This window comes from Schistocerca gregaria, chromosome 2 (assembly GCF_023897955.1).
Source record: "Schistocerca gregaria isolate iqSchGreg1 chromosome 2, iqSchGreg1.2, whole genome shotgun sequence".
In the NCBI taxonomy this organism is placed as follows: domain Eukaryota; kingdom Metazoa; phylum Arthropoda; class Insecta; order Orthoptera; family Acrididae; genus Schistocerca; species Schistocerca gregaria.
The window spans coordinates 754,357,047-754,384,990 of record NC_064921.1 but is presented as its reverse complement, the minus strand read 5'-3'; the positions used below and the strand labels follow the sequence as shown (position 1 = coordinate 754,384,990).

The window sequence follows — 27,944 nt, the reverse complement described above, 5'->3', positions numbered from 1 at the left end:
ACTTAGGGAACTTTTAAATGTACTTAATTCTTAACAATGCAAACAGTGTTAAGCTGAAAAACCTCTAAAAGACTGACATGGATCACTTTTTTTTGTTATTTCCTGTTTCAGATGACAGGTAGTGTTCATGCATATTTCCACAATAATGCATCATAAAAGTGTTGCTGATCTGTTGAAGTTTACTACCAAGTGGAATCCAGACTGTACACTGTGAAATTTTGGAACCAATTTAAACTATTCTTGCATTCAATTCCTCAGCTGACAGAAGCTTTTCAGCCATAAAAAGGATAGAAAAAACTGGTAAAGATTATTTTTCATAGTTTACATACAATACTAACAAACCCAGTACTGCTTCACAATTGCTAAATATGTATGGGAATTCGATGTACATCCTAATCTCCATCTCCTTTCCTCCCTCTGTGCATCTTCTCCCCCCTCTCTTTCTCCATCTCCTCCTCCTCCCCCTTTCTCTGTCCATCACCGCCTCCTCCCTTTTTCTGCCATTTTCCTCTTCCTCCCGCTCTCTGTCCATCTCCTCCTTCCCTCTCTCTGTATTTATTTTTCCTCTCTTTTTCTGCCTTCTTCCCCACTCCCCCTTTCTCTGGTATGAGCCTTGTTTACTGGTGTTGCAAAGGAAATCTTGACTGGAAATTGAACTCTCTTAAAATAAATGGGTAAATGGGTTGGGATCATTGATATATGTAGTATGAGAGAGACCTCTTCAGCTTCTGGATCTACAATTTAAAAAGAAGTCCTTGCCAGTCACAAAAGTCTCAAATCCCTGACACTCTTGCATCTCTGGACATTATCCCAGACAGTACTAATGAACAAGGACTGTCTGGGCAAATTCCGAACATATGGTAAGCCTCCTCCTTATCAGAGACTTGTCCACTATCATCTTTCAACCTAACTTAGCCTTTGGTCTAGCTACAGAACAGGCTGTCACAATGACCAAGACTTCAAAGGAGGGTGGAGCGAAGCGGAGGGGGAGGGGGGGGAGGGGGGAAAGAATATCAGACACTCTCACTTAAAGCTATGTACACTGCTTGACAATTGTAAAGGGACAACTGACACTTGCTGAGGAACAACTCCTTACTGTTACTAAACAACTGACAATTGCTACAAAACACCCGACCATTGTTAGTAAACAGAGATGTATAAGTGAGATGACTTAGTTGCAGTGGAGTATGTGCATGAATGCTCTTTATGCATCTGGCAGTTCACGCAGTATGGTGTTTGATGAAGGTTATTGTGGAACAGATAAGTGCGAGATTTGGTGTGGGTAACATGTCTGAAAGACGTCATCTGAGTGCTTGCGATTGCAGAGTGAGCAGATGGATGAGATAGATGGCTTGAAGCCGGTCAAAGTATCACTACTGTGATCACAGTAATGGGTGAGTCCAAATGTGTCATCTCGTGATTAAAATACTATGTGAAAGCATGCCGGTGGTCAGAGATGGACCATCTCACCATAAGAAGATCCATATGTAGGTCCGACGGCAAAAAGGAATGGATAGCTCAATCCTACGCAGATAACTCTAGACTTTGCAACAGCTGTGGGTACACACGTCTGTGATGCAGCCATTTTTTGGTGGTAAAATCAAGCTGATTTGGATGTTTGAAAGCCTGTTACATGCATCCCACTCATACCACTTTACGCAAACCATCACTGAGAAAGAGTTCGTTGGCGTACGGAGCATGATGGTTGGGGTCAGCAACATTGGTCAGAGAGATGACGAATCCCACTTTACAGTGGCGAATGAGTCTGGCCAGCATTTCATATGGAGAGAGAGGGGAACACATTGAACATCACAGAATGTTCACAAACATCATAGTTATGATGTAGGCGTTATGGTGTGCGAAGGCATTATGCAGAATGACCAAACACCACTGCAGATTTTTGCGAGGGGTATCGTCAACTTCCAAGGTGGTATTGCAGGGAGGTTATTTTGGATTTATCTGTCTGTTTACTGGTGTGGTAGGTCCTGACTTTCTGTTTATGGATGACAATGTCTGACCTCACAGGGCTGTTGAAGTGTCGGGCACATTGGAAAGTGAAGAAACTGAACCTATGTAAAGGCATGTATACTCCCTACACCTGACCCTACAGCTAACGCCTGAGATGCTCTTGGCAAACGTGTCTTTCCTCGAACTATGCAAGAACTGGAAGCTGCCTTGAAAGAGCCATGGGACATTACCCCCTGAGGACTCCACAACAGTTTGGTAGTCAGCGTGTAAAATGTACCTTAGTGCTTGAGAGTCCGATATTGATCTTAATGTTGCGTGTCTAACCTGTGTTAGAGACGAACGTTATTTACAAGTGTCATTCCAAAAGAAATGCACACTATTTTTTTTTTTAAATCCATCTTTTATTCTACATGTTTGAAATTTTTATAGTGTGTAAATACATCCTATAGGAACAATATTTTCATTTCACCACATAAGTTCCATCCCTCTCAACTGCCTTACGCCATCTTGGAACCAGCGCCTGTATACCCGCACGGTAAAATTCTGGACCAACCTGTTGGAGCCACTGTTTGACAGCGTCATCATCTTCAAACCTTGTTCCACGAAGAGAGTCTTTTAGTTTCCCAAAGAGATGATAGTCACATGAAGCCAGGACAGGACTCTAAGGCAGGTGTTTCAGTGTTGTCCATCCGAGTTTTGTGATCGCTTCCATGGTTTTTGACTGACATGTGGCCGTGCATTATCGTTCAACAGCAAAACATCCTGCTTTTGCCAAGTGGTCGAACACGACTCAGTCGAGCCTGAAGTTTCTTCAGTGTCGTCACATATGCATAAAAATTTATAGTGGTTCCAGTTGGCATGATGTCCACAAGCAAGAGTCCTTCAGAATCGAAAAACACCATAGCCATAACTTTTCCAGGAGAAGGTGTGGTTTTGAATTTTGTTTTCTTGGGTGAATTTGCATGATCCACTCCATTGATTGCCTCTTCGTCTGTGGTGAAAAATGATGGAGCCATGTTTCATCGCCTGTGACAATTCTTCCACGAAATTCATCTCCAACATTCTCGTACTGTTCCAAAAGTTCACTGCATACCGTTTTTCTTGTTTCTTTGTGAGTCACTGTCAACATCCTGGGAACCCACCTGGCACAAACCTTTTTTTAACGCCAACACTTTCAGTATTCTGCTAACACTTCCTTCCCCTATCCCAACATAGCGTGACAATTCGTTCACTGTGATGCGTCTGTCAGCAGTCACCTGTTCGTTAACTCTCTGCTCATTGTCTGGAGTGTGCGCAGTACAAGGCATGCCACTGCAAGGACAATCTTCAATATTGCCGTGCCCACTTTCATCACATAACCTGCTTGCCCACCGACAGCAGCATCTCCATACACCTTTTTCAAGCTCTTGTGGATGTTTCCCACTGTCTCGTTTTCACAGCACAGGAATTCTATGACAGCAAGTTGCTTCTGACTAACGTCAAGTGTAGCAGCCATCTTGAAGACACGCTGTGACGGTGCCACTCACGGGAACATGTTGAAGTACAGGGTGATTCAAAAAGAATACCACAACTTTAAAAATGTGTATTTAATGAAAGAAACATAATATAACCTTCTGTTATACATCATTACAAAGAGTATTTAAAAAGGTTTTTTTTCACTCAAAAACAAGTTCAGAGATGTTCAATATGGCCCCCTCCAGACACTCGAGCAATATCAACCGGATACTCCAACTCGTTCCACACTCTCTGTAGCATATCAGGCTTAACAGTTTGGATAGCTGCTGTTATTTCTCGTTTCAAATCATCAATGGTGGCTGGGAGAGGTGGCCGAAACACCATATCCTTAACATACCCCCATAAGAAGGGGGGTAAGATCAGGGCTTCTTGGAGGCCAGTGATCAAGTGCTCTGTCACGGGCTGCCTGGCGGCCGATCCATTGCCTCGGGTAGTTGACGTTCAGGTAGTTACGGACAGATAAGTGCCACTGTGGTGGCGCTCCATCCTGCTGAAATATGAATTGTTGTGGAATTTGCAGCTCTCTGCTAGCTCTGCGAGTCGATTTTCCTGGGCTGCGAACAAATGCTTGCTGGATGCGTGCTACATTTTCATCACTCGTTCTCGGCCGTCCAGAACTTTTCCCTTTGCACAAACACCCATTCTCTGTAAACTATTTATACCAACGTTTAATACACCACCTATCAGGAGGTTTAACACCATACTTCGTTCGAAATGCACGCTGAACAACTGTCGTCGATTCACTTCTGCCGTACTCAATAACACAAAAAGCTTTCTGTTGAGCGGTCGCCATCTTAGCATCAACTGACGCTGACGCCTAGTCAACAGCGCCTCAAGCGAACAAATGGACAACTAAATGAAGCTTTATAGCTGCCTTAATTCGCCAACAGATAGTGCTTAGCTCTGCCTTTTGTCGTTGCAGAGTTTTAAATTCTTAAAGTTGTAGTATTCTTTTTGAATCACCCTGTAAGTTTGAAAATAAGCGGGAAGGATGTATCTACACACTGTAAGACTTTCACACATGCAGAATGAAAACTGTATTTTTACAAAAATAGTGTGCATTTCCTTTGGAGTGACCATCGTATTTCTGTTATCCTACTTTCCTGCGTGGAAATCTGTACCATTTTTCGTTATAAATATACGGCTGCACCTCCATTACACACCAGTATGTACTGTATTATGTGTCGTCATTCACTACTTGTCATTATTTCTGTTCAACAATGTCTCTGTTCCTTAGCATTTGTCACGCAGTGTATGTAGTTGACAAATTCGAGAATGGTTACAAAATTTGTTTTACTATCAACTGAGAAGAATCATCTGCTGCAGATGAGGTCTGTTTCAAGAGCTGGTAACCATCGTTATTCCCTTGCACCTGTTTACCTTCACAAATATTCCAGTAGACAGAATTGATCCTTGCAGTTGCAAATATTCGTCACACTTTTTTACCGGCTGTCTCTGAAGTGTCTCACAGAGAAAGATTCTTACGTGTAAGCAGCTCTCTCTCCCATTTTAACTTTCCCCTCCTCGGGGAAGTGTTTTGAGGAGTGTGTAGCCTGTTGGCTTATACTCCAATGTGTGTGTTTTGAGTGTGTGATTGTCTTTGACTGTTTTATCTGTCTGTGTGTTGTGTTGGTGTTCTGGTGGTGGCTAGTACTTGCCCGAGGGTGGCGAGATGTTTGGTGTTTTAAGGGTTAAGGATTTGGGTTAGGATTTGGGGATTTTTGGGATTTTCTCTTTGACTTAGTCGTCGAAGATCGTCATGGGGCGTTTGTGCTTGCCGCGGGACATGTCATACCGACCTAGGGATAGGATAAGGTTATTTCCAGATCTGGAAGAGCTCTCATCGAAAGCCCTTGCCAGATCCTGGAATCTTTCTTTGAGGAGTGGGATTTCGGCAGGGGCGTGCAGATCATCCGTGGGAATCCCAAGGGTATGTGCAGTGCTCCTGAGGGCTCGGTTCTGCAGCCTCTGGTGTTTGTCCAGGTGCCGCTTTGCCGCGTATCCCCAGGCAGGGCACGCATACTCCATTACTGGCCGTATGAGGACCTGATAGACGTTTAGTCCTACAGAGCAGGGAAAGGAGCTGGTTGTGTTGAGGACTGGGTATAGGATGGACATTGTGGCGCAGACTTTCCTGTGGATCTCTCTACATGGGGTTTCCATGTTAGTCTCGAGTCTAAGGTTACGCCGAGATAGTTGGCGGATCTGCTCCAGGGGAGTCGGTATCCATGTTGGTGCAGGTGAAGGGAGGGGGGTGGGGCGATGAGGGGTCCGCATCTCCCGAGTCTCCAGGTGATCAACATAGCCTGTGTCTTTTCAGGATTGATGGTGATGCGCCAGCGATGGGCCCAGGTTTCTGTGTTTTCTAAAACCCTTTGTAACCGACGAATGTAAAAGGCTACAAGTGTAAAAGGCGGTGTCGTCAGCGTACTATGCTGTGTGCACCAAGGGAGGCCGTTGGAGTGTCTGCAGTGTACAGACTGTGCAAAACGGGCCCCAGGACTGATCCCTGTGGTACCCCAGCATGAATACGTCTTTTGATGGAGGTGGCTGTTTCTACCTTGACAGAGAAGGGTCTATTCGTCAGATAGCTTCGGATTAACCTGACTATGCTCCCAGGGGACCCTTGTGTGTATAACTTGTACAGTAGATCTATATGCCATACTGAGTCGAAGACTTTTGCAACATCAAGTAGCACTATTCCGCAGTAGCCTCTGTGGTTGAAGCCTTCTGTGGCTGCTTCCACTAGTCTCATGATCTGTTGTGGGGCGGAGTGCTTCTGTCGGAATCCGAATTGGAAATCCGGCAAAAGTCGCTCATTGGTGATGTGGTCTCGTATGGGAATAAGCAGGAGGCGCTCATAGATCTTGCTGAGAGTTGGCAAGAGGCTAATCGGCCTGTAGTGCTGCGGGAATAAAGGGTCTTTCCCTGGTTTGTGTATCGCTGTAAACAGCTAAACTATGCGACTGCTACTGCTTTGCTGGACACTGGAGTGAGGAGCTGCGACTCACCTTGTCCGCTGCTGTCGGTGGAGGGCGTGGGCGGCAGCTCGAGGCGCCGCCGCACGCGCAGCGCGCGCTCCGCGAACGCCCTCACCAGCTCACGCAGCCGCCGCTGGATGACCATCTGCCCATCACGCTGGAGGCTGCAACACCGCAGTAAAGGCGTTCGCACCGATGAGCCAAAATATTACGACCACTGCCCACCGCGACAGCACTAACTGTTGCGGGCACGTTATGCGCTAAGAGAAGTGGAAAATGGAAATGAAGTCCCATGCATCTTGACAGAGCGTAGGTTCCGATGCGGGAGACCCGCACCGCTTTACTAGGGAACGTCCTAGTGGAGGTGGTTTGCCATTGCCTTCCTCCGACCGTGATGGTGATGAATGATGATGAAGAAGGGGACACAACAACACCCAGTCATCTCGAGGCAGGAAAAATCCCTGACCCCGCAGGGTATCGAACCCGGGACCCCGTGCTCGAGAAGCGAGAAAGCTACCGCGAGACCACGAGCAGCGCTAAGAGAAGTACCAGGTGGTTATAAAATGCAGCTACTCACGCAGGTCCACTGTGGACTGTAATTATCGTATGGCAGCAAAACGTTATAGTTACGCTAATGTGTTGATACGGAACCGATTTATGCTGGAAAAAAAATTAGTTCCAATTTTAGCCACCAGTTTCAAATCTGGTGCAGTGAATGTAAGAAGTATATAAATGTTTCCATACATAATGGATTAGCAACGGGATGTGGGCAGGAAAGGTCAAACATGTGAGAAAGGTATGTAAAAATTTCGCGGTTTTCTTGCCGCGTCAGTTCTGGATAAAATCTCAAGCTACCGAAGATCCACAAGGATAATGTTCCCATGAGACCTATTGTCAGTGCAATTGGTTCTCCTACTTATAAGCTGGCCAAATACCTAACAAAGTTGATGACTCCTATAGTCGACCGGTGTGGACGTCACATCAAAAACTCCCAGATGTTCACTGAGAAAATCAAACAGATTAGAGTTGGTCCAAAAGACATTTTAGTCAACCTCGATGTGGTATCGCTGTTTACAAAAGTTCCTGTGGAGGACACTTTGAAAAAGCTGGCAGATCTTTTTCCTAAAGTTGTTCTGGCACGTGATGACAACCACCTACTTCTTGTATGGTAACAAATTTCTTGAAATGACGGACAGTATGGCGATGGGCTCTCCGTTATCTCCATCACTGGCTAACTTTTTTTATGGAGAATGTTGAGGAACGAGCATTAAATTCGGCTCCCCTCCGTCCTTCCTTATTTTATCATTACGTTGACGGTATTTATGATCTGCCCACACGGCGCAGAAGCTCTCGAACAATTCATGGAACACATGAACAGCACACATTCGAACATCCAGTTCAGTGTCGAGATGGAGAAAGAAGGGAGACTGTCTTTCTTAGACGTTTTAGTATAATGACAGGCGGGGGCGTCTTGACCACTCTGTATCCCGTAAGCCGACGCATACCGATTTATACCAGAATGCACAGGAGCACAGCCTCACGAACAAACATAGAATATTGTCCGATGAAACAAAAATTCTGTCCCATGCTTCCACGTACTGGTATTCTGTTATTAAGAAGGCTGTTGAAATAAGAATGAGCCACAAGAACTTTAATCGCGATAGCGGATACCATCTGAGCTGTGCATCAAAACGTGCGCTTGATGCTGAGTAGCAGCAGAGACGTTCCTTCCAAGGTTTACGTTCCATTGGAAGCGGTGGCGCCACCGGCGCACACAGTGACACCGTCTGCGACAGCAGTACGTAATCGCCGACCAATCATAAGCCGACCAATTAGAGGCAGTCCACGGGCTATAAAAAGGCTGCCACAGCAGCAATCAAGACAGTCACTTGCTCCTGACGATGACGACGGAGGTAATCGTCAAAAGTTTAAGATTTTATCCAGAACTGACGCGGCAAGAAAACCGAGAATGTTTTACATACAAGAGCCGTCGCGAAAAACTTCGTTCCCATGTGAGAAAGGCATAATTTTGATTTTTTATTAACTGCCACTTACACAGTTTGTTCAATATGAGCACGGGAGATGTCGATGTAAAACGCTCGCAGCAGTTCTCGTGGAATATGAGCAACATGGTCCTGTATACTGGCCTTCAGATCAGATAGAGACCGCACACGTTCATTTAGATGTTCCCAGAACAAAAACTCACAAGGATTCAGATCTGGAGATCTCGGAGGCCGTGAATCAGTAAAAAAACCTCTAGACATATCACATTCACGGTACGTTGTATCGTTCAGAGAGCGAGTGACATGACGTGTTGCCCCATTTCGCATGAAAACAAAGTTTTTCATACAGTTGCGTTCTTTGCAAAACAGGACTCACATCCTGCAGCTATAAGTAGGTCTCGATAACGTGCACGCGTCACAGTACACGTGTCAGGTCCTCTGGCAGCATGCACTTCAAAGAACAACGGACAGAGTATAAAAGTGCTCGTGAATCCACACCACTCAGTCACATATGGCGAATGAAAGTACCCCAGATCGGCAGTTAGATCTATGTGTATTCACTGCACACTGTAGTGTAAAATGTGCCCTGTCGCTTCATACACTCCTGGAAATGGAAACAAGAACACATTGACACCGGTGTGTCAGACCCACCATACTTGCTCCGGACACTGCGAGAGGGCTGTACAAGCAATGATCACACGCACGGCACAGCGGACACACCAGGAACCGCGGTGTTGGCCGTCGAATGGCGCTAGCTGCGCAGCATTTGTGCACCGCCGCCGTCAGTGTCAGCCAGTTTGCCGTGGCATACGGAGCTCCATCGCAGTCTTTAACACTGGTAGCATGCCGCGACAGCGTGGACGTGAACCGTATGTGCAGTTGACGGACTTTGAGCGAGGGCGTATAGTGGGCATGCTGGAGGCCGGGTGGACGTACCGCCGAATTGCTCAACACGTGGGGCGTGAGGTCTCCACAGTACATCGATGTTGTCGCCAGTGGTCGGCGGAAGGTGCACGTGCCCGTCGACCTGGGACCGGACCGCAGCGACGCACGGATGCACGCCAAGACCGTAGGATCCTACGCAGTGCCGTAGGGGACCGCACCGCCACTTCCCAGCAAATTAGGGACATTGTTGCTCCTGGGGTATCGGCGAGGACCATTCGCAACCGTCTCCATGAAGCTGGGCTATGGTCCCGCACATCGTTAGGCCATCTTCCGCTCACGCCCCAACATGGTGCAGCCCGCCTCCAGTGGTGTCGCGACAGGCGTGAATGGAGGGACGAATGGAGACGTGTCGTCTTCAGCGATGAGAGTCGCTTCTGCCTTGGTGCCAATTATTGTCGTATGCGTGTTTGGCGCCGTGCAGGTGAGCGCTACAATCAGGACTGCATACGACCGAGGCACACAGGGCCAACACCCGGCATCATGGTGTGGGGAGCGATCTCCTACACTGGCCGTACACCTCTGGTGATCGTCGAGGGGACACTGAATAGTGCACGGTACATCCAAACCGTCATCGAACCCATCGTTCTACCATTCCTAGACCGGCAAGGGAACTTGCTGTTCCAACAGGACAATGCACGTCCGCATGTATCCCGTGCCACCCAACGTGCTCTAGAAGGTGTAAGCCAACTACCCTGGCCAGCAAGATCTCCGGATCTGTCCCCCATTGAGCATGTTTGGGACTGGATGAAGCGTCGTCTCACGCGGCTTGCACGTCCAGCACGAACGCTGGTCCAACTGAGGCGCTAGGTGGAAATGGCATGGCAAGCCGTTCCACAGGACTACATCCAGCATCTCTACGATCGTCTCCATGGGAGAATAGCAGCCTGCATTGCTGCGAAAGGTGGATATACACTGTACTAGTGCCGACATTGTGCATGCTCTATTGCCTGTGTCTATGTGCCTGTGGTTCTGTCAGTGTGATCATGTGATGTATCTGACCCCAGGAATGTGTCAATAAAGTTTCCCCTTCCTGGGACAATGAATTCACGGTGTTCTTATTTCAATTTCCAGGAGTGTAAAATGCCGCCCAGCCACATGTCACCAACTTCAATCTGTGCCAGAAAGTGAAGAGCAAATTCAGAACGTTTCAGCAGATCGTGAGCTTTCAGTTGATGCACTACCTGGATTCTGTATGGATACCTGTGTAAAACTGACTGCAAAATTTTCTGTACACCATTGTATGGAAAATTCTCGTGACATGTGACGAGCACTAGCACTACCTAGGGCACATACTGCGTGGTCCGTTACAGCAACCGCTGCAACTTCCACTGGGATAGGACGCCTCTCTCTTCCAGGAGCCACACCAAGCTCAGCCTATGTTTACAAATTTCATTATAATCTTCTTTAAAACATATACTAACATAAGGCCTTTCGTCAGAGCTTCTCAATGCAGCACTATAATTCTTGCCATTCACAATAAAACAATTTCACTAACAGTGCACAGTGTGTCCCTTCTCGATGGCCATACTTGTTCACTCACATTATGGCATGTCAGAAGACAGTGTGGATGTCATAACATCAAACAGACAGTGTACAGAGCCAGATTTGCACCTAGTGCCAAAAATTGGAACTAATTTTTTTCCAGTGTAGATTGGTTCTGCATTAATGCACTAATGTATCTATCAAGCTTCGGTGCCATACGACAACTGCAGACCACGCTGGGCCTCCGTGAGTAGCTGCACTTCTACATCTACATCTACGTGATTACTCTGCTATTCACAATAAAGTGCCTGGCTGAGGGTTCAATGAACCACCTTCGAACTGAAACTTCCTGGCAGATTAAAACTGTGTGCCCGACCGAGACTCGAACTCGGGACCTTTGCCTTTCGCGGGCAAGTGCTCTACCAACTGAGCTACACAGTAAAGCTGTGAGTACCGGGCGTGAGTCGTGCTTCGGTAGCTCAGTTGGTAGCGCACTTGCCGGCGAAAGGCAAAGGTCCCGACTTCGAGTCTCGGTCGGGCACACAGTTTTAATCTGCCAGGAAGTTTCATATCAGCGCACACTCCGCTGCAGAGTGAAAATCTCATTCTGGAAACATCCCCCAGGCTGTGGCTAAGCCATGTCTCCACAGTATCCTTTCTTTCAGGAGTGCTAGTTCTGCATGTTTCGCAGAAGAGCTTCTGTAAAGTTTGGAAGGTAGGAGACGGATACTGGCAGAAGTAAAGCTGTGAGTACCGGGCGTGAGTCGTGCTTCGGTAGCTCAGTTGGTAGAGCACTTGCTCGCGAAAGGCAAAGGTCCCGACTTCGAGTCTCGGTCGGGCACACAGTTTTAATCTGCCAGGAAGTTTCATATCAGCGCACACTCCGCTGCAGAGTCAAAATCTCATTCTGGCACCTTCGAACTGTCTTTCTACCGTTCCACTCTCGAACGGCACGCGGGAAAAACGAGCACTTAAATTTCTCTGTGCGAGCCCTGATTTCTCTTATTTTATCGCGATGATCATTTCTCCCTATGTAGGTGGGTGCCAACAGAATGTTTTCGTAATCGGAGGAGAAAACTGCTGATTAAAATTTCATGATAAGACCCGTCGCAACAAAAACCGGCTTTGTTTTAATGATTGCCACTCCAATTCACGTATCATGCCTGTGACACTATCTCCCCTATTTCTCTATAATACAAAACGAGCTTCCCTTCTTTGTACTTTTTCGATGTCATCCGTCAGTCCCACCTGATGCGGATCCCACACCGCAAAACAATACTCAAGAATAGGGCGGACAAGCGCTTAGTAAGCAGTCTTTTTAGTAGACCTGTTGCACCTTCTAAGTGTTATGCCATTGAATCGCACGCAGTCTTTGGTTTTGCACTACCCACAATATTATCTATGTGATGGTTCCAATTTAGGTTATTTGTAATTGTAATCCCCAAGTATTTAGTTGAATTTACAGCCTTCAGATTTGTGTGACTTATCGCGTAATCGAAATTTAGCTGATTTCTTTTAGTTCTCATGTGAATAACTTCACACTTTTCCTTATTCAGGATCAATTGCCACTTTTCACTCCATACATATATCTTATCTAAATCATTTTGCAAGCCGTTTTGATCATCTGATGACTTTATAAGACGGTAAATGACAGCATCATCTGCAAACAATCTAAGGCGGCTACTCAGACTGTCTCCTACGTCGTTAATATAGATCAGTAACAATAGAGGGCCTATAACACTTCCTTGGGGAACGCCGGATATTACTTCTGTTTTACTCGATGACTTTCCGTCTTTTACTACGAACTGTGACCTTTCTGACAGGAAATGACGAATCCAGTCGCACAACTGAGGCGATACTCCGTAGGCACGCAGTTTGGTTAGAAGACGCTTATGAGGAACGGTGTCGAAAGCCTTCAGAAAATCTAAAAATATGGAATCAATTTGACATCCCCTGTTGATAGCACTAATTACTTCATGAGTATAAAGAGCTAATTGTGTTTCACAAGAACGATATTTTCTGAAACCATGCTGAGTATGTGTCGATAAATCGGTTTTTTCTATATACTTCATAATGTTCGAATACAGTACATGTTCCAAACCCCTATTGCAAATCGACGTTAGTGATATAGGCTTATAATTCAGCGGATTACTCCTATTTCCCTTTTTGGGTATTGGTGTGATGTGAACAATTTTCCAGTCTTTAGGTACGGATCTTTCTGTGAGCGAGTGGTTGTATATAATTGCTAAACATGGAGCTATTTTATCAGCATACTTTGAGTGGAACCTGACAGGTATATAATCTGGATCGGAGGCCTTGCCTTTATTAAGTGATTTAAGCTGCTTCGTTACTCCGAGGATATCTACTTCTATGTTTTTCATCTTGGCAGTTATTCTTGATTGGAATTCAGGAATATTTACTTCGTCTTCTTTAGTGAAGGAGTTACCGAAAACAGTGTTTAATAACTCTGCTTCAGTGGAACTGTCATCAGTGAGTTCACCGTTGTTATGGCGCAGTGAAGGTATTAATTGCGTCTTGCCACTGCTGTGCTTTATGTATGACCAGAATCTCTTTGGGTTTTCTGCCAGATTTCGAGACAGAGTTTCGTTGTGGAAATTACTGAAAGCATCTCGCAAAGAAGTACTTGCTATAGTTCGAACTTCTGCAATACTTTGCAGGTCTTGGAGATTTAGCGTTCTTTTAAATTTGGCATGGTTTTTTCGTTGCTTCTGCAACAAAGATCTGACCCGTTTTGTGTACCATGGGGGATCAGTAACATCAGTTATTAATTTATGTGGTACAGGTATATATCTCTCAATTGCTGACGATGTTATCTCAATTTTTTTACACTTACATGATCAGAACGGAAGGAGTGAAGACCGTCGCTTCAAAAGGCGTTAAGAGCATTTTTATCAGCTTTTTAAATAGATATACTTTGCGTTTCTTTTTGATGCTTGTAGGTGTTACGGTATTCAGCCTAGCAGCAACTGCCTTGTGGTCGCTAATCACTTCAGTTATAACCAACCGATATATGAGTGGAGAAGACACGGATTAGAAACTAGTCTTTCAATGGTACGGGCTGCAAATGTTTTTATTTACTCACATAAGATACTCTGACAAAACGCAGGTAACAGTGGCCTGAAGCCTGGCGCGGCAGGGTAGGCAGTGATATATGAAAAATATGACGACAGGGTACAGTGTTGGTACAGGGACAAGTGTTTCAGAAGTCACGCTGCTGAACAGGGGTTCTACTTTTCCCACGTTGAAACAACGATGTAGAAAATTTAGACATCTCTGCTACGTGATCTTCGAGATTGGGCTGTGGATCAATGGAGAGTGTCGTAATACGTAACAGACCAGTTGAGGAAGCATATAGCACTGATCGACGGAAATCGTCGTATTATGTTATAATTAACATACTGGGTAATTAAAAAGTCAGTATAAATTTGAAAAGTGAATAAATCACGGAATAATGTTGATAGGGAGGTACAAATTGACACACATGCTTGGAAAGACATGGGGTTTATTAGTACCAAAAGACACAAAAGTTCAAAAAATATCCGACAGATGGCGCTTCATGTGATCAGAATAGCAACAATGACCACACAAAGTAAGACAAAGCAAAGCTCATGTTCTTTACAGGAAATAATGTTGTGAACAGCACTGTAAAGCATGTCCAAGAGTTATGGTGAGGCATTGATGTCGGATGTTGTCTTTCAGCATCCCTAGAGATGTCGGTCGATAATGATATACTTGCGATTTCAGGTAACCCCAAAGCCAATAATAGCACGGACTGAGGTCTGGGGACCTGGGAGGCCAAGCATGACGAAAATGGAGGGTGAGCACACGGTCATCACCAAACGATGCGCGCAAGAGATCTTTCACGTGTCTAGCAATATGGGGTGGAGCGCCATCCTCCATAAACATCGTACGTTCCAGCAGGTGTTTATCAGCCACGTTGGGGATGATGCGATTCTGTAACATATCGGCGTACCTCTCACCCGTCGCGGTAGCGGTTACAAAACCAGAATCACGCATTTCCTCGAAGAAAAAAGGTCCAATAAAAGTAGATGTGGTAAATCGAACCCATACCGCGACTTTCTCGTCGTGCAATTGAGTTTCCACGACAGTTCTAGGATTTTCGGTAGCCCAAATTCTGCAGTTGTGGGCGTTGACAGACCCTCGGAGCGTGAAATGAGCTTCGTCGGTCCACAACACGTTACTCAACCAATCGTCACCTTCCGCCATCTTTACAAACGCCCACACCGCAAATGCCCTCCACTTCACTAAAGCGCCAGGTAACAGTTTATGATGCCGATGGATTTTGTACGGATAACATGGGAGGGTACGCGAAAGTGGCAACCAAACAGTAGTGTATGGAATGCCGGTGCGCTGATTTCCCTGTGCATAGACGAACCCGCTACAGTCTCCATTTCGTCCTAACTGTCTCAGCAGTATTACGCCTTGTGCTCTGTCGGTCACTAAGGCGTCTATCGTCTAAACAACCCGTGGCTTCGAACTTCGAAATCGTTCTCGCCAAAGCTGCATTTGTCAACGGACCTTTACCCGTTCGAATCCCCTTCCTATGGTGGTAGGATCGTAACGCTGAACTAGCACATTCCCCATTCTGATAATACAGCTTCACTAAAAGCGCCTTTTCAGGTAACATCAACATGCTGCGACTGCTGGCGCATTTGATTTTCTCTCTCATTACAGCTCCTTTTATACACGATTGTCATGCGCAGTCACTGACGTTTCGCTGTCCAGCTCCATCTGTCGGACATTTTGTGAACTTGGTGTTTTTCTTTTGTTCTAATAAAACCCCATGTCATTCCCAGAATGTGTGTCAATTTTTACCTCTCTATCTACATTATTCCGTGGTTTATTAAGTTTTCAAATTTATATTGACTTTTTGATCGCCCTGTATAATGAAATCATGTAACACAATGTTACCCACATTTTCGTCTCCTAGTCAAAAATAGCCGAAATAACATGTGAATTGCTAGTGTCAATCGGTAAAACAAATGTACTTAACGTAAGTCTTTGATTTTCAAAGCAATTAAAATAATTTGTAAAGTATGCAGCCTAAGCTATGTCAACAAAATTATCAAAAACTACTCTTAGTCTGAAGGACAGAACTAACGTATATTCTAATAGAATATACCGCTTGTGCTGCCTCCTGCCGTCTGTGCTGTTACTGCAGCGCGACAGAATGCCACGCAAAAGGACCCAGGTTCGATTCCTGGCTGGGTCGGAGATTTTCTCTGCTCTGGGACTGGGTGTTGTGTTGTCTTCATCATCATCTCATCCTCATCGGCATGCAAGTCGTCGAAGTGGCGTCAACTAAACAAAGACTTACACCAAGCGCTCAGTCTACCCGATGGGAGGCCCTAGCCACATGACATTTTATTTCAGTTAAGTAGAGAGAAGTGGTATTGGGGTGCAGGGGTGTTTTTCGAGGTTACGGTATGGCGCCCTGTTGAATTTAAAACGCTAAATGTGGAAGTACAAGGAGCCACAATAAAGTAATGAGACTGATTTTATTTGTAAGATGTGGCAACCCTGCAGGATTGTGTAGGCACAATATCTTTGACCTTGGTCTATAAGCTGCTTCTAGTCCAAGTGCATATCAATGCAACTGCTCAGTCGTGAGTTTTGCTGTAATAAGTAAACATGTGTTTGTGTCTCTCGTCACGGAAACGGAATCGCATAACATTGCGCAACGGTATGCCATTTCTTTTTGCCTTAAATTGGGTGAAAACGCGACGACAACTTACGGTAAGCTTCAGAAGGCTTTTGGAGAGGAGATTATGTCAAGAGCTCAAGTTTTTCGTTGGCATAAAATGTTTCGTGAAGGCAGAACGAATGTTGAAGATGAAGACCGCAGTGGACGACCATCAACCCCACGGATGGATGTCAACTTGACCAGGGTGCGTGAACTCGTATGATCCGATTGAATATTATCCGTGAAAATGATTGTACAAGAACTGAACATCAATCGAGAAATGGTTCGTCTAATAATAACTGAAGATCTTGGTATGAGAAAGATTTGTGCAAAAATGGTCGCTAAAAGTCTCACACCACAACAGCGAGAAGACAAAACGCCAAAGTTCATAATGGCGCTCAAAGGGATCACCCAGACCAAAAAAAGCTCGCATGTCAAAGTCAAAACTGAAATGCATGCTTGTGTGCTTCTTTGATTCCAAGGGAATTGTTCATAAAGAGTGGGTGCCTCCTGGACAAACTGTTAACCAATATCACCACAAAGAAATTTTAAAAAGATTTCGTAAAAGAGTTATTTGTGTCCATGCCAACATTGCTGAATATTGGATTTTGCATCACGATAATGCGCCATCCCATACTGCTCCGTCAGTACAGCAATTTTTAACCTTAAGACAAATTTCAATACTACCCAGGCCACCTTATTCACCAGATATCGCTCCGTGCGACTTTTTTCTATTTCCAAGAGGCAAAACGGTGGTCAAGGGACACCATTTTCAAACAACACAAGGTGTCCAGAAAGCTGTGACTAGAGTCTTGGAGGATATTACAGAAGATGAGTTCCAGAAATGTCACCATCAATGGCAGAAACGCTGGAAAAAGTGTGTTCAATCAGAAGGGAACTACATTGAAGAAGACAACACTAAACTTGACTAAAACGGTAAGCAACTTTTTTTTTCACATCAGTCTCATTACTTTATTGTGGCACCTCGTATATGAACACTATACAGCATTGTGCACTGCATACAGTAGAGGAACAGTTCGGAGATGATTAAATTTTGTATCAGCATAACAATGCATCCTACCAGAAAGCATCATATGAGGGGCAATGATTTGTTGAAATTAACATTCCTGGCATGTGACTTGCCCAGAGTCGCGATTTGAACCCGATGGAAGACGTTTGGAATGAGTTGGTGCGTCGACTTCGCTCCAGACCCCAGCATTCAACATTACTACCTTCTCTGATTTCTTCTCTTGAAGAACAATGGGCTCCCATTCCTCCACAAGCAATAAGTCGCCTCATTGAAAGTGTCCTCATCGGGGTTCTAGCCGTCATAAACGCGAAGGGTGGACATATTCCATATTATTGTCCTCTAATACGTATCAAGATACTTTTGATCATGTAGTGTATATTGTAGAGCAAAATGCACATGCGTCACAGATAAGACATTCGGCTTTATAGAGTCAGTCGTAGATAGAACTCGTGCAACAGAGATAAAAATGACGCCAGCGCTGACTTCATACAGTTAGCCACGGCACAGCGCATGGCGGAGGCTACTTCTACATCTACATCCATACTCCACAAGCCACCTGACGGTGTGTGGCGGGGGGTACTTTGAGTACCTCTATCGGTTCTCCCTTCTATTCCAGTTTCGTATTGTTCGCGGAAAAAAAGATTGTCGGTATGCCTCTGTGTGGCCTCTAATCTCTCTGATTTTATCCTCATGGTCTCTTCGCGAGATATACGTAAGAGGGAGCAATATACTTCTTGACCTCGGTGAACGTATGTTCTCGAAACGCTTTCGCGATTACTGAATGATCCTGTAACGAAGCGCGCTGCTCTCCGTTGGATCTTCTCTATCTCTTCTATCAACCCTATCTGGTACGGATCCCACACCGGTGAGCAATATTCAAGCAGTGGGCGAACAAGTGTACTGTAACCTACTTCCTTTGTTTTCGGACTACATTTCCTTAGGATTCTTCCAATGAATCTCAGTCTGGCATCTGCTTTACCGGCGATTAATTTTACATGGACATTCCATTTTAAATCACTCCTAATGCGTACTCCCAGATAATTTATGGAATTAACTGCTTCCAGTTGCTGACCTGTTATATTGTAGCTAAATGATAAAGGATCTTTCTTTCTATGTATTCGAAGCACATTACACTTGTCTACATTGAGATTCAATTTCCATTCCCTGTACCATGCGTCAATTCGTTGCAGATCCTCCTGCGTTCCAGTACAATTTTCCTTTGTTACAACCTCTCTACATACTACAGCATCATCCGCAAAAAACCTCTAGAACTTCCGGTGTTATCCACAAGGTCATTAATATATACTGTGAACAGCAACGGTCCTACGACACTTCCCTGCGGCACACCTGAAGTCACTCTTACTTCGGAAGACCTCTCTCCATTGAGAATGACATGCTGCGTTCTTTTATCTAGGAACTCTTCAATCCAATCATACAATTAGTCTGATAGTGCACATGCTCTTACTTTGTTCATAAAACGACTGTGGGAAACTGTATCAAACGCCTTGCGGAAGTCAAGAAACACGGTATCTACCTGGGAACCCGTGTCTATGGCCCTCTGAGTCTCGTGGACGAATAGCGATAGCTGGGTTTCACACGATCGTCTTTTTCGAAACCCATGCTGATACGTACAGAGTAGATTTCTAGTCTCCAGAAAAGCATTTATACTCGAACAAAATACGTGTTCCAAAATTCTACAACTGATCGACGTTAGAGATACAGGTGTATGACAATGTCAGCAGATTTATTTAGAGATACACTGCTCCTTTCCAGAATCCTTCCAATAAATCGAAGTCTTCCATTCGGTTTCAATACGATCTCACGTGTTCAGCTTATTTCTTGCCGCTTTGTTGTACATGGTGGCGCATCTAAAAGTACCCCGTTTAAGTATAAAGGTAATGTAGTGAAGTTATAGAAACGAAGAGCTGAAATGGACTTACCATTTATTTACAACGAAAAATACATTTGTAGAAGATGTTGAAAGTGATCCCTTGCGACATCTATACACAGCTGTGCATGTCTAAGCGTATCCTGATACATCCGGCGGAAAGTTCGGATATCGATGGGCTGATGTTGCCTTTCAGTTCCTGCATTGTGTGTGGACTTGTTTCATAGACCTTGCTCTTCAAGTGTCCCAACGCGAAAAAATCACATGTTGTCAGATCCGGCGAACGTGGCTGCCGTAAATGTTTGCTGACAGTTCGTTTCTCCATGAAGACATCATACATTCGTTGCAGGGCCACCTTAGACATGTGGCATGTGTCCCACGTTACTGGAACACGTTGCTGGAACAAGCAGTATTGTCTTTAATATTCAGCGAGTTGAGCACAAAATGTACTAAAAATTTCCATACATGCAACCGTGTTGAGGATAGTGTCAAAAAATATCGGTCCAGTGATGTGCGTTTCTGTTGCATCACACCAAACGCCGTCTTCTCTTCATGGAGTGGTTGCTGACACACAGTGTTAGGGCTCTCCGTTGCCCAGTACCTCGTGTTGTGTGAATTCACATGACCGGAAAGATGAAACCATGCTTCATCACTCCTGATGCAACGGAAAGAGTCTAACAAAACATCGTTGATGTATTCAAAAGCAGTAATCTACACGTTTATGGCTGTCATCCTCCCATAATTGCTGCACAACCGTCACACGATATGGCTTCAAATTCAATACTTTTCAAGATCCGCTGGCAACTACTCCTACTTACAAACGCTTGTAGGACCAATTTACATGTAGACTTCCTTGGGCTCTGAGTAGCCAAAAGGAAGACTACGATTTATTGGCAGAACACTAGGTGAGTGCAACAATTTTACTAATGAGACTGCTTACAAAACGCCTGTCCGCCCTCTTCTGGAGTACTGCTGTGTGGTGGAGGATCCTCATCAGAAGGCACTCACGGAGGGCATCGAAAAAGTTCAACGAAGGGCAGCTCGTTTTGTACTATCGGTAAATAGGGGAGAGAGTGCCACGGACACGATACGTGAATTGGGGTGGCAGACATGGAAACAAAGGCGTTTCACGTTGCAGCAGGAACTTCTCGTGAAATTTCAGTCACCGACTTCCTCCTCCGATTGCGAAAATATTCTATTGACGCCTGCCTACGTAGGAAGAAATGATCATCATGATAAAATAAGATAAATCAGAGCTCACACAGAAAGATCTAAGTGCTGGCTCTTCCCGCATGCTATTCGAGAGTTGAACGCTAGAACAATACACTTCTGGCCATTAAAATTGCTCCACCAAGAAGAAATGCAGATGGTAAACGGGTATTCATTGGACAAATATATTATACTAGAACTGTCATGTGATTAGATTTTCACGCAGTTTGGGTTGCATAGATCCCGAGAAATCAGTACCCAGAACAACCACCTCTGGCCGTAATAACGGCCTTGATACGCCTGGGCATTGAGTCATACAGAGCTTGGATGGCGTATACAGGTACAGCTGCCCATGCAGCTTCAATACGATACCACAGTTCATCAAGAGTAGTGACTGGCGTATTGTGACGAGCCAGTTGCTCGGCCACCATTGACCAGACGTTTTCAATTGGTGAGAGATCTGGAGAATGTTCTGGCCAGGGCAGCAGTCGAACATTTCCTGTATCCAGAAAGGCCCGTACAGGACCTGCAACATGCGGTTGTGCATTATCCTGCTGAAATGTAGGATTTCGCAGGTATCGAATGAAGGGTAGAGCCACGGGTCGTAACACATCTGAAATGTAACGTCCACTGTTCAAAGTGCCGTCAATGCGAACAAGAGGTGACAGAGACGTGTAACCAATGGCTGCCCATACCATCACGCCGGATGATACGCCAGTATGGCGATGACGAATACACGCTTCCAATGTGCGTTCACCTTGATGTCGCCGAACACGGATGCGACCATCATGATGCTGTAAACAGAACCTGAATTCATCCGAAAAAATGACGTTTTGCCATTCGTGCACCCAGGTTCGTCGCTGAGTACACCATCGCAGGCGTTCCTATGCAGCGTCAAGTATAACCGCAGCCATTGTCTCCGAGCTGATAGTTCATGCTGCTTCATACGTCGTCGAACTGTTCGCGCAGATGGTTGTTGTCTTGCAAACGTCCCCATCTGTTGACTAAGGGATCGAGGCGTGGATGCACTCTCCGTTACAGCCATGCCGATAAGATGCCTGTCATCTCGACTGATAGTTATACGAGGCCGTTGGGATCGAGCGCGGCGTTCCGTATTACCCTCCTGAACCCACCGATTCCATATTCTGCTAACAGTCATTGGATCTGGACCAGTGCGAGCAGCAATGTCGCGATACGATAAACTGCAATCGCGATAGGCTACAATCCGACCTTTATCGAAGTCGGAAACGTGATGGTACGCATTTCTCCTCCTTACACGAGGCATCACAACGTTTCACTAAGCAACGCCGGTCAACTTCTGTTTGTGTATGAGAAATCGGTTGGAAACTTTCCTCATGTCGTCACGTTGTAGGTGTCGCCACCGGCGCCAACCTTGTGCGAATGCTCTGAAAAGCTAATCATTTGCATATCACAGCATATTCTTCCTGTCTGTTAAATTTCGCGTCTGTAGCACGTCATCTTCGTGGTGTAGCAATTTTAATGGCCAGTAACGTAGATTAAAGATGGTTCGCTGAACTCTCTGCCAGGTACTTAATAGTGAATTGGAGAGTATTCACGTAGATGTAGATGTAGATGCAGATGTAGATTAAACAAGCTAAACAACGACTAAGCTTAAACGTAAATGAGAGGACGTCGTGAGGGAGCAGAGAGGTAAGGCGGAAATTCTGAGTTTTCCCTGCCCGCCAGTTACCCTAGTTACTACACAGCTCACGACAGCTGGCACCTGCTTCCGAACCACGGTCTGGTATGAGAAACCACTCACTTCCCTTCTTCTAGCTGAATAGAGATGAGAACTTATGCTGTATTGCCGTGGCACCGATGTCGCTGGATTCCGCCGACGACCGACATCGGGCGAATAAGACCGATGTTTTTAAATCAGCACGCCACTACGTGTGCAGTCACAATGTAGCAGATCTCATCGCCCGAACTTACAGATTTCGGACGACACGAAACATGGACCTGAGAAACTGATACGTTTAGTCACAGAAGAAGATTGTGGCATCCTGACAATGAAAAATGTCATAACTGCAATTCAGTTCGGAATCGCATGTTTATTATGAACCGCAAGTAGGCAAAATCTTATAAACAGGGTTCTCGGGCGAGACGTCGGATGTCGTTGTGAAAACTACAATATTTCGTCTGCACAACTGACCGACATCTTCAGATGCGGCAATCACACTACTCAGGCTATTACTGTAGCCTGATATTTATTACAATTAGAGAAGAAACTGCGGAGACGTGAACGCGCCATGTTGCACAGCCTGAGCAGTGTGTTCGCCGCACCTGAAGATGTCTGTCAGTTGCGCCGACGAAATATTGTGGAGTTTTCATGAGATTCGACCTATCGCCCGAGAAGAGTATTTACAACTAGTCCGTCGGGAAAACCTCAAGCAACACATCCTACAATTGTACGGGGAGGAGATGGTGAAAGAAGTGAATAAGTTTGATAAACTTCGGAATAAGAGGAGCAGACTGCTGTGCGCACTTACGTTCGTATTAAGATGCCAAGATCTTCGAATTATTCCAACTTCCCCGAAGGTTTCGCTCTCTATTAACTCTGCAGTCGCCAATAGAATTAAAAAGCGAGCCGGCCACGCCCTGGCGAGAGAGAGGATTCGTCACATTCTGTGGGAAATGGACTTCGTATCCAGAGGTCTACTGGCCCTTCACCTGAAGATTTCGTCACTAATCTTAGGAGATTCTTGGGCGTTGGTTGATATCGACCGTGGCCGCGTTCAGACTGGAAGTAACAATACGACACAGCACGGAAGATTGAAAAATTTCATTGCTTCAGTGACAGTTTGCCACAAGAAGAAAAATTAGATCACAACTTCGTAGACAGATCGTGGAAGAATCTCTACCTTACGCGGCGGTTTCGGTCTTGGAGAAGGGGCTTAACTTTGCGCCCATCTCGAGGACACCACCCGCTCTGGATATCATTAGCTCTGTTGAACAGGGAATTCTTAAACTGCCCAGGGACCCTGCCGAAGAAGTCAGACGGGAGACTTGCCGTGCTCAGATACGGACGCCAACGCTCAAGAATAATACACTGAAAAGCCAAAGAAACTGGCACAGCTGTCTCATATCGTGTAGGGGCCCCGCGAGCATGCAAAAGTGACGCAACACGACGTGGCATGGACTCGACTAATGTCTGAAGTAGTGCTGGAGGGAATTTACACCATGAACCTTAAAGGGCTGTCCACAAATACGTAAGAGTACGAGGGGGTGGAGATCTCTTCTGAACAGCACGTTGCAAAGCATCCCAAATTTGCTCAGTAATGTTCATGTCTGGGGAGTCTGGTGGCCAGCGGAAGTGTTTAAATTCAGAAGAGTGTTGCTGGAGCCACTCTGTAGCAATTCTGGACGTGTGGGGTGTCGCATTGTCCTGCTGGAATTGCCCGAGTCCGTCGGAATGCACAATGGACACGAATGGATGCAGGTGAGCAGACAGAATGCTTACGTACGTGTCACCTGTGAAAGTCATTCCTGGACGTATTAGGGGTCCCATATCACTCCAACTGCACACGCCCCACACCATTACAGAACCTCCAACAGTTTGAATAGTCGGCTGCTGACATGCAGGGTCCACGGATTGATGAGGTTGTCTCCATACTCTTACACGTCCATTCGCTGGATACGATTTGAAACGAGACTTGTCCAACCAGGTAAAATGTTTCCAGTCAACAGTGCAACGTCCTGAAGCTTTGTGTTGTGCAGTCATAAAGGGTACACGAGAGGACCTTCGACTCCGAAAGCCCACATCGATGATGTTTCGTTGAATGGTTCGCACGCTGACACTTGTTGGAGGCCGAGCATTGAAATCTGCAACAGTTTGCGGAAGGGTTGCATTTCTGTCACGTAAAACGATGCTCCCGTTCCTGCAGGATCTTTTTCCGGCCGCAGCGATATCAGAGATTTGATGTTTTACCAGATTCCAGATATTCACGGTACACTCGTGAAATAGTCGTACAGGAAAATCCGCACTTCATTGCTACCTCGGATGTGCTGCGTCCCATCACTCGTGCGCCGACTATAAAAACCCATTCACACTCACTTAAATCTTGATAACCTGCCATTGTAGGAGCAATAAGCGATCTAACAACAGTGCCAGACACCTGTCTTATATAGGCGTTACCGACAGCAGCGCCGTATTCTGCCTGTTCACGTGTCTCTGTATTTGAATAGGCATGCCTATACCAGTTTCTTTGGCGCTTTAGTGTACATATTTTTGTAAAACACACGTATAAATATAAAAAACAGCGGATACTTCATGTTAGCTTTTAATGTGATGGCCTCTTCTGACGCTAGTGGGAGAAGGAAAGTGGCTTCACAAATGGTTCAAATGGCTCTGAGCACTATGAGACCTAACTTCTGAGGTCATCAGTCCCCTAGAACTTAGAACTACTTAAACACAACTGACCTAAGAACATCACACACATCCATGCCCGAGGCAGGATTCGAACCTGCGACCGTAGCGGTCGCGCGGTTCCAGACTAGCGCCTAGAACCGCTCGGCCACCCCTGCCGGCCGCTATCAACTGCACGACAGCTTTCACATAGCAGCCAAGTCACCGTACATGTCATATACTGTCTAAAGGCTGTATCTGCAACTGTCATTATTTGGTATTTAATGTTAAACTGTACCAAATAGACGCGCTTTTGATAGATCACCGTTGTGCCGTAGTGCAGAAACGGTATAATTTCGTAGCAATCAATTTATAACACTAAAAACATCAAACAGGAAGCTACCTTTACGTACCGATATGTCGTTTCCGGTCATTTTATTATAACGAACCGTAGTTAGAATGACGCGTTTTCGAGAGATCCTTATTTGCAGATGATTGGAAACAGCTTATATTCATTACAATTTTAGACAACATTGTTGGAGTACAGCGATCAGCTGCTTTATTTAGGGTAAAACCGACAGTCGAGATCGCAATATTTGTTTATTTAGCGTTTTCGGCTTACGTTAAAGCCATCTTCAGAATTTTGGCCTCCTACTTCAGGTGCTGGCGCCTCTTCGGTCTTCTCGTCATATCACGATCGTACATTGTCAACCGAGGAGCCGCCAGCACCAGCCAAACGGGCCAAAAATTCTGAAGATGGTTTTAACGTAAGCCCAAATCGCTAAATAAACAAATACAGAGGGGTCCAAAAAATGTATCCACTGTTTAAAAGTCCATAACTTGCGAACTAATTGACGGAGTTGTGTCATTTTTGGTGAAAGTGTAGCTTAAGGTCCAACTTAAAGATATCACTGGAGGTGTTCGAAATCTTCACCATTAACATCCACACACAAACGATGCCGCCGAACTGCAGCACGAACTACTGACTGCAACGTGTTCAGTTGGATATTTGCACATGAATGTACGATGGATTCTCGAAGTTCATCCAATGTGCGTGGCTTTTGTCGCTAAACGACATCCTTCAATGTTCCTCACAGGTAAAAGTCCAGAGGAGTTAGGTCTGCGGAACGCGGATACTTCACAGCACCTCTTCGGTCTATCTACCTTCCTGGTAGGTTTTCGTCGAGATACACCATAACACGATTTTGGTAGTGGGCTGGGGCACCATCTTGTTGAAGGTGAACTGTTCTGTCTCCATACAAGTCTCGGATGGTAGGTAAAATTGATTGGCCGGCCGGTGTGGCCGTGCGGTTCTAGGCGCTTCAGTCTGGAAGAGCGTAACCGCTACGGTCGCAGGTTCGAATCCTGCCTCGGGCATGGATGTGTGTGATGTCCTTAGGTTAGTTAGGTTTAAATAGTTTTAAGTCCTAGGAGACTGATAACCACAGATGTTAAGTCCCATAGTGCTCAGAGCCATTTGAACCATTAAAATGGATTTCTGGAGCTTCTGAAGCTCATCGAATGTAAGCCTAGCGCCAGCCATGTTTACTCGATTAACTAGGTGCAACTAACAACAAAACACAGACTATATGGGTACTGTCATCTGACAAAACAAAACAACGCAATACAACGCTTGTGTGGCAATTGCCATAGAGTAGAAATATCTCTGGAGTGAGCTTTCAGAAGCGCAGAATTGATTTTGTGTTGTCAACATACGTTGCCACAATGGTCACGTGAACTCGGGACGCCGTAGATTTGTCCGACATTTATCCTATAAATTTTGAATGTTGTCATATCGCTAGTAAAGACAGATTCCCTTCGTAAGTGCTATGGATTTAGTATAGACGTTTTGCAGGCACCATAGAAGTTTACGTCTGATACTTGAAATGATCTGAAAATATTTGTTTGGAGTGTAGCCATGTATGGAAGTGAAACATGGACGATAACTAGTTTGGACAAGAAGAGAATAGAAGCTTTCGAAATGTGGTGCTACAGAAGAATACTGAAGATAAGGTGGATAGATCACGTAACTAATGAGGAGGTATTGAATAGGATTGGGGAGAAGAGAAGTTTGTGGCACAACTTGACTAGAAGAAGGGATCGGTTGGTAGGACATGTTTTGAGGCATCAAGGGATCACAAATTTAGCATTGGAGGGCAGTGTGGAGGGTAAAAATCGTAGAGGGAGACCGAGAGATGAGTACACTAAGCAGATTCAGAAGGATGTAGGTTGCAGTAGGTACTGGGAGATGAAGAAGCTTGCACAGGATAGAGTAGCATGGAGAGCTGCATCAAACCAGTCTCAGGACTGAAGACCACAACAACAACAACTTGAAATGAATTGGGCTCTTAGCTTTGAGGAGCAAAATGAACGAGCATGACGTCACAGAAGCTTCACGTCAGCATGTATTTACAATGTCTTTCTTATCACATCTCGTCAAGTCGCTTAACACAGTACTGAACGGCGAAATTGGGGTTCTGAGTCACCATCCCTAATATGCATAAAATTAACAGAGTATAGTATCAGAACTGAGAAGCTAACAACGACAAAATTTGTAACTTTATAACCTATGTTCTTGATCAATTGTGTTTGGTAAATTACTGAGAAGTGGGAGAACGCTTCAAAACACCGACAATTATTTGCTAGGGAAAATATGTACATCCATACACATCAAAGAAAGTTTCAAACGAATTAATGAAGCCTGTTAAAATTATCCATTATATTTTTTCTTACGTAATTAATAACGTCATAAACAACTGTATTTGACTCCTTCATTAAGGCTGACTTGTTTGCTTAAAATGTCATATGGTGGAATTTGCTTCGTCTACTTAT

At 45.2% G+C, this 27,944-nt stretch overlaps 1 protein-coding gene across 2 annotated transcripts in view; it reads right to left on the bottom strand.

The window, feature by feature from the left end:
- The window catches only part of LOC126334943 (cyclic nucleotide-gated cation channel beta-1), a 181,187-nt gene that overhangs the window by 45,645 nt on the left and 107,598 nt on the right, over positions 1-27,944 (bottom strand). For both annotated transcript variants that reach the window (XM_049997686.1, XM_049997687.1), the window contains one exon: positions 6,495-6,628. In XM_049997686.1, coding sequence (XP_049853643.1) covers positions 6,495-6,628 — 134 coding nt within the window. The remainder of the gene's footprint in view (positions 1-6,494; positions 6,629-27,944) is intronic.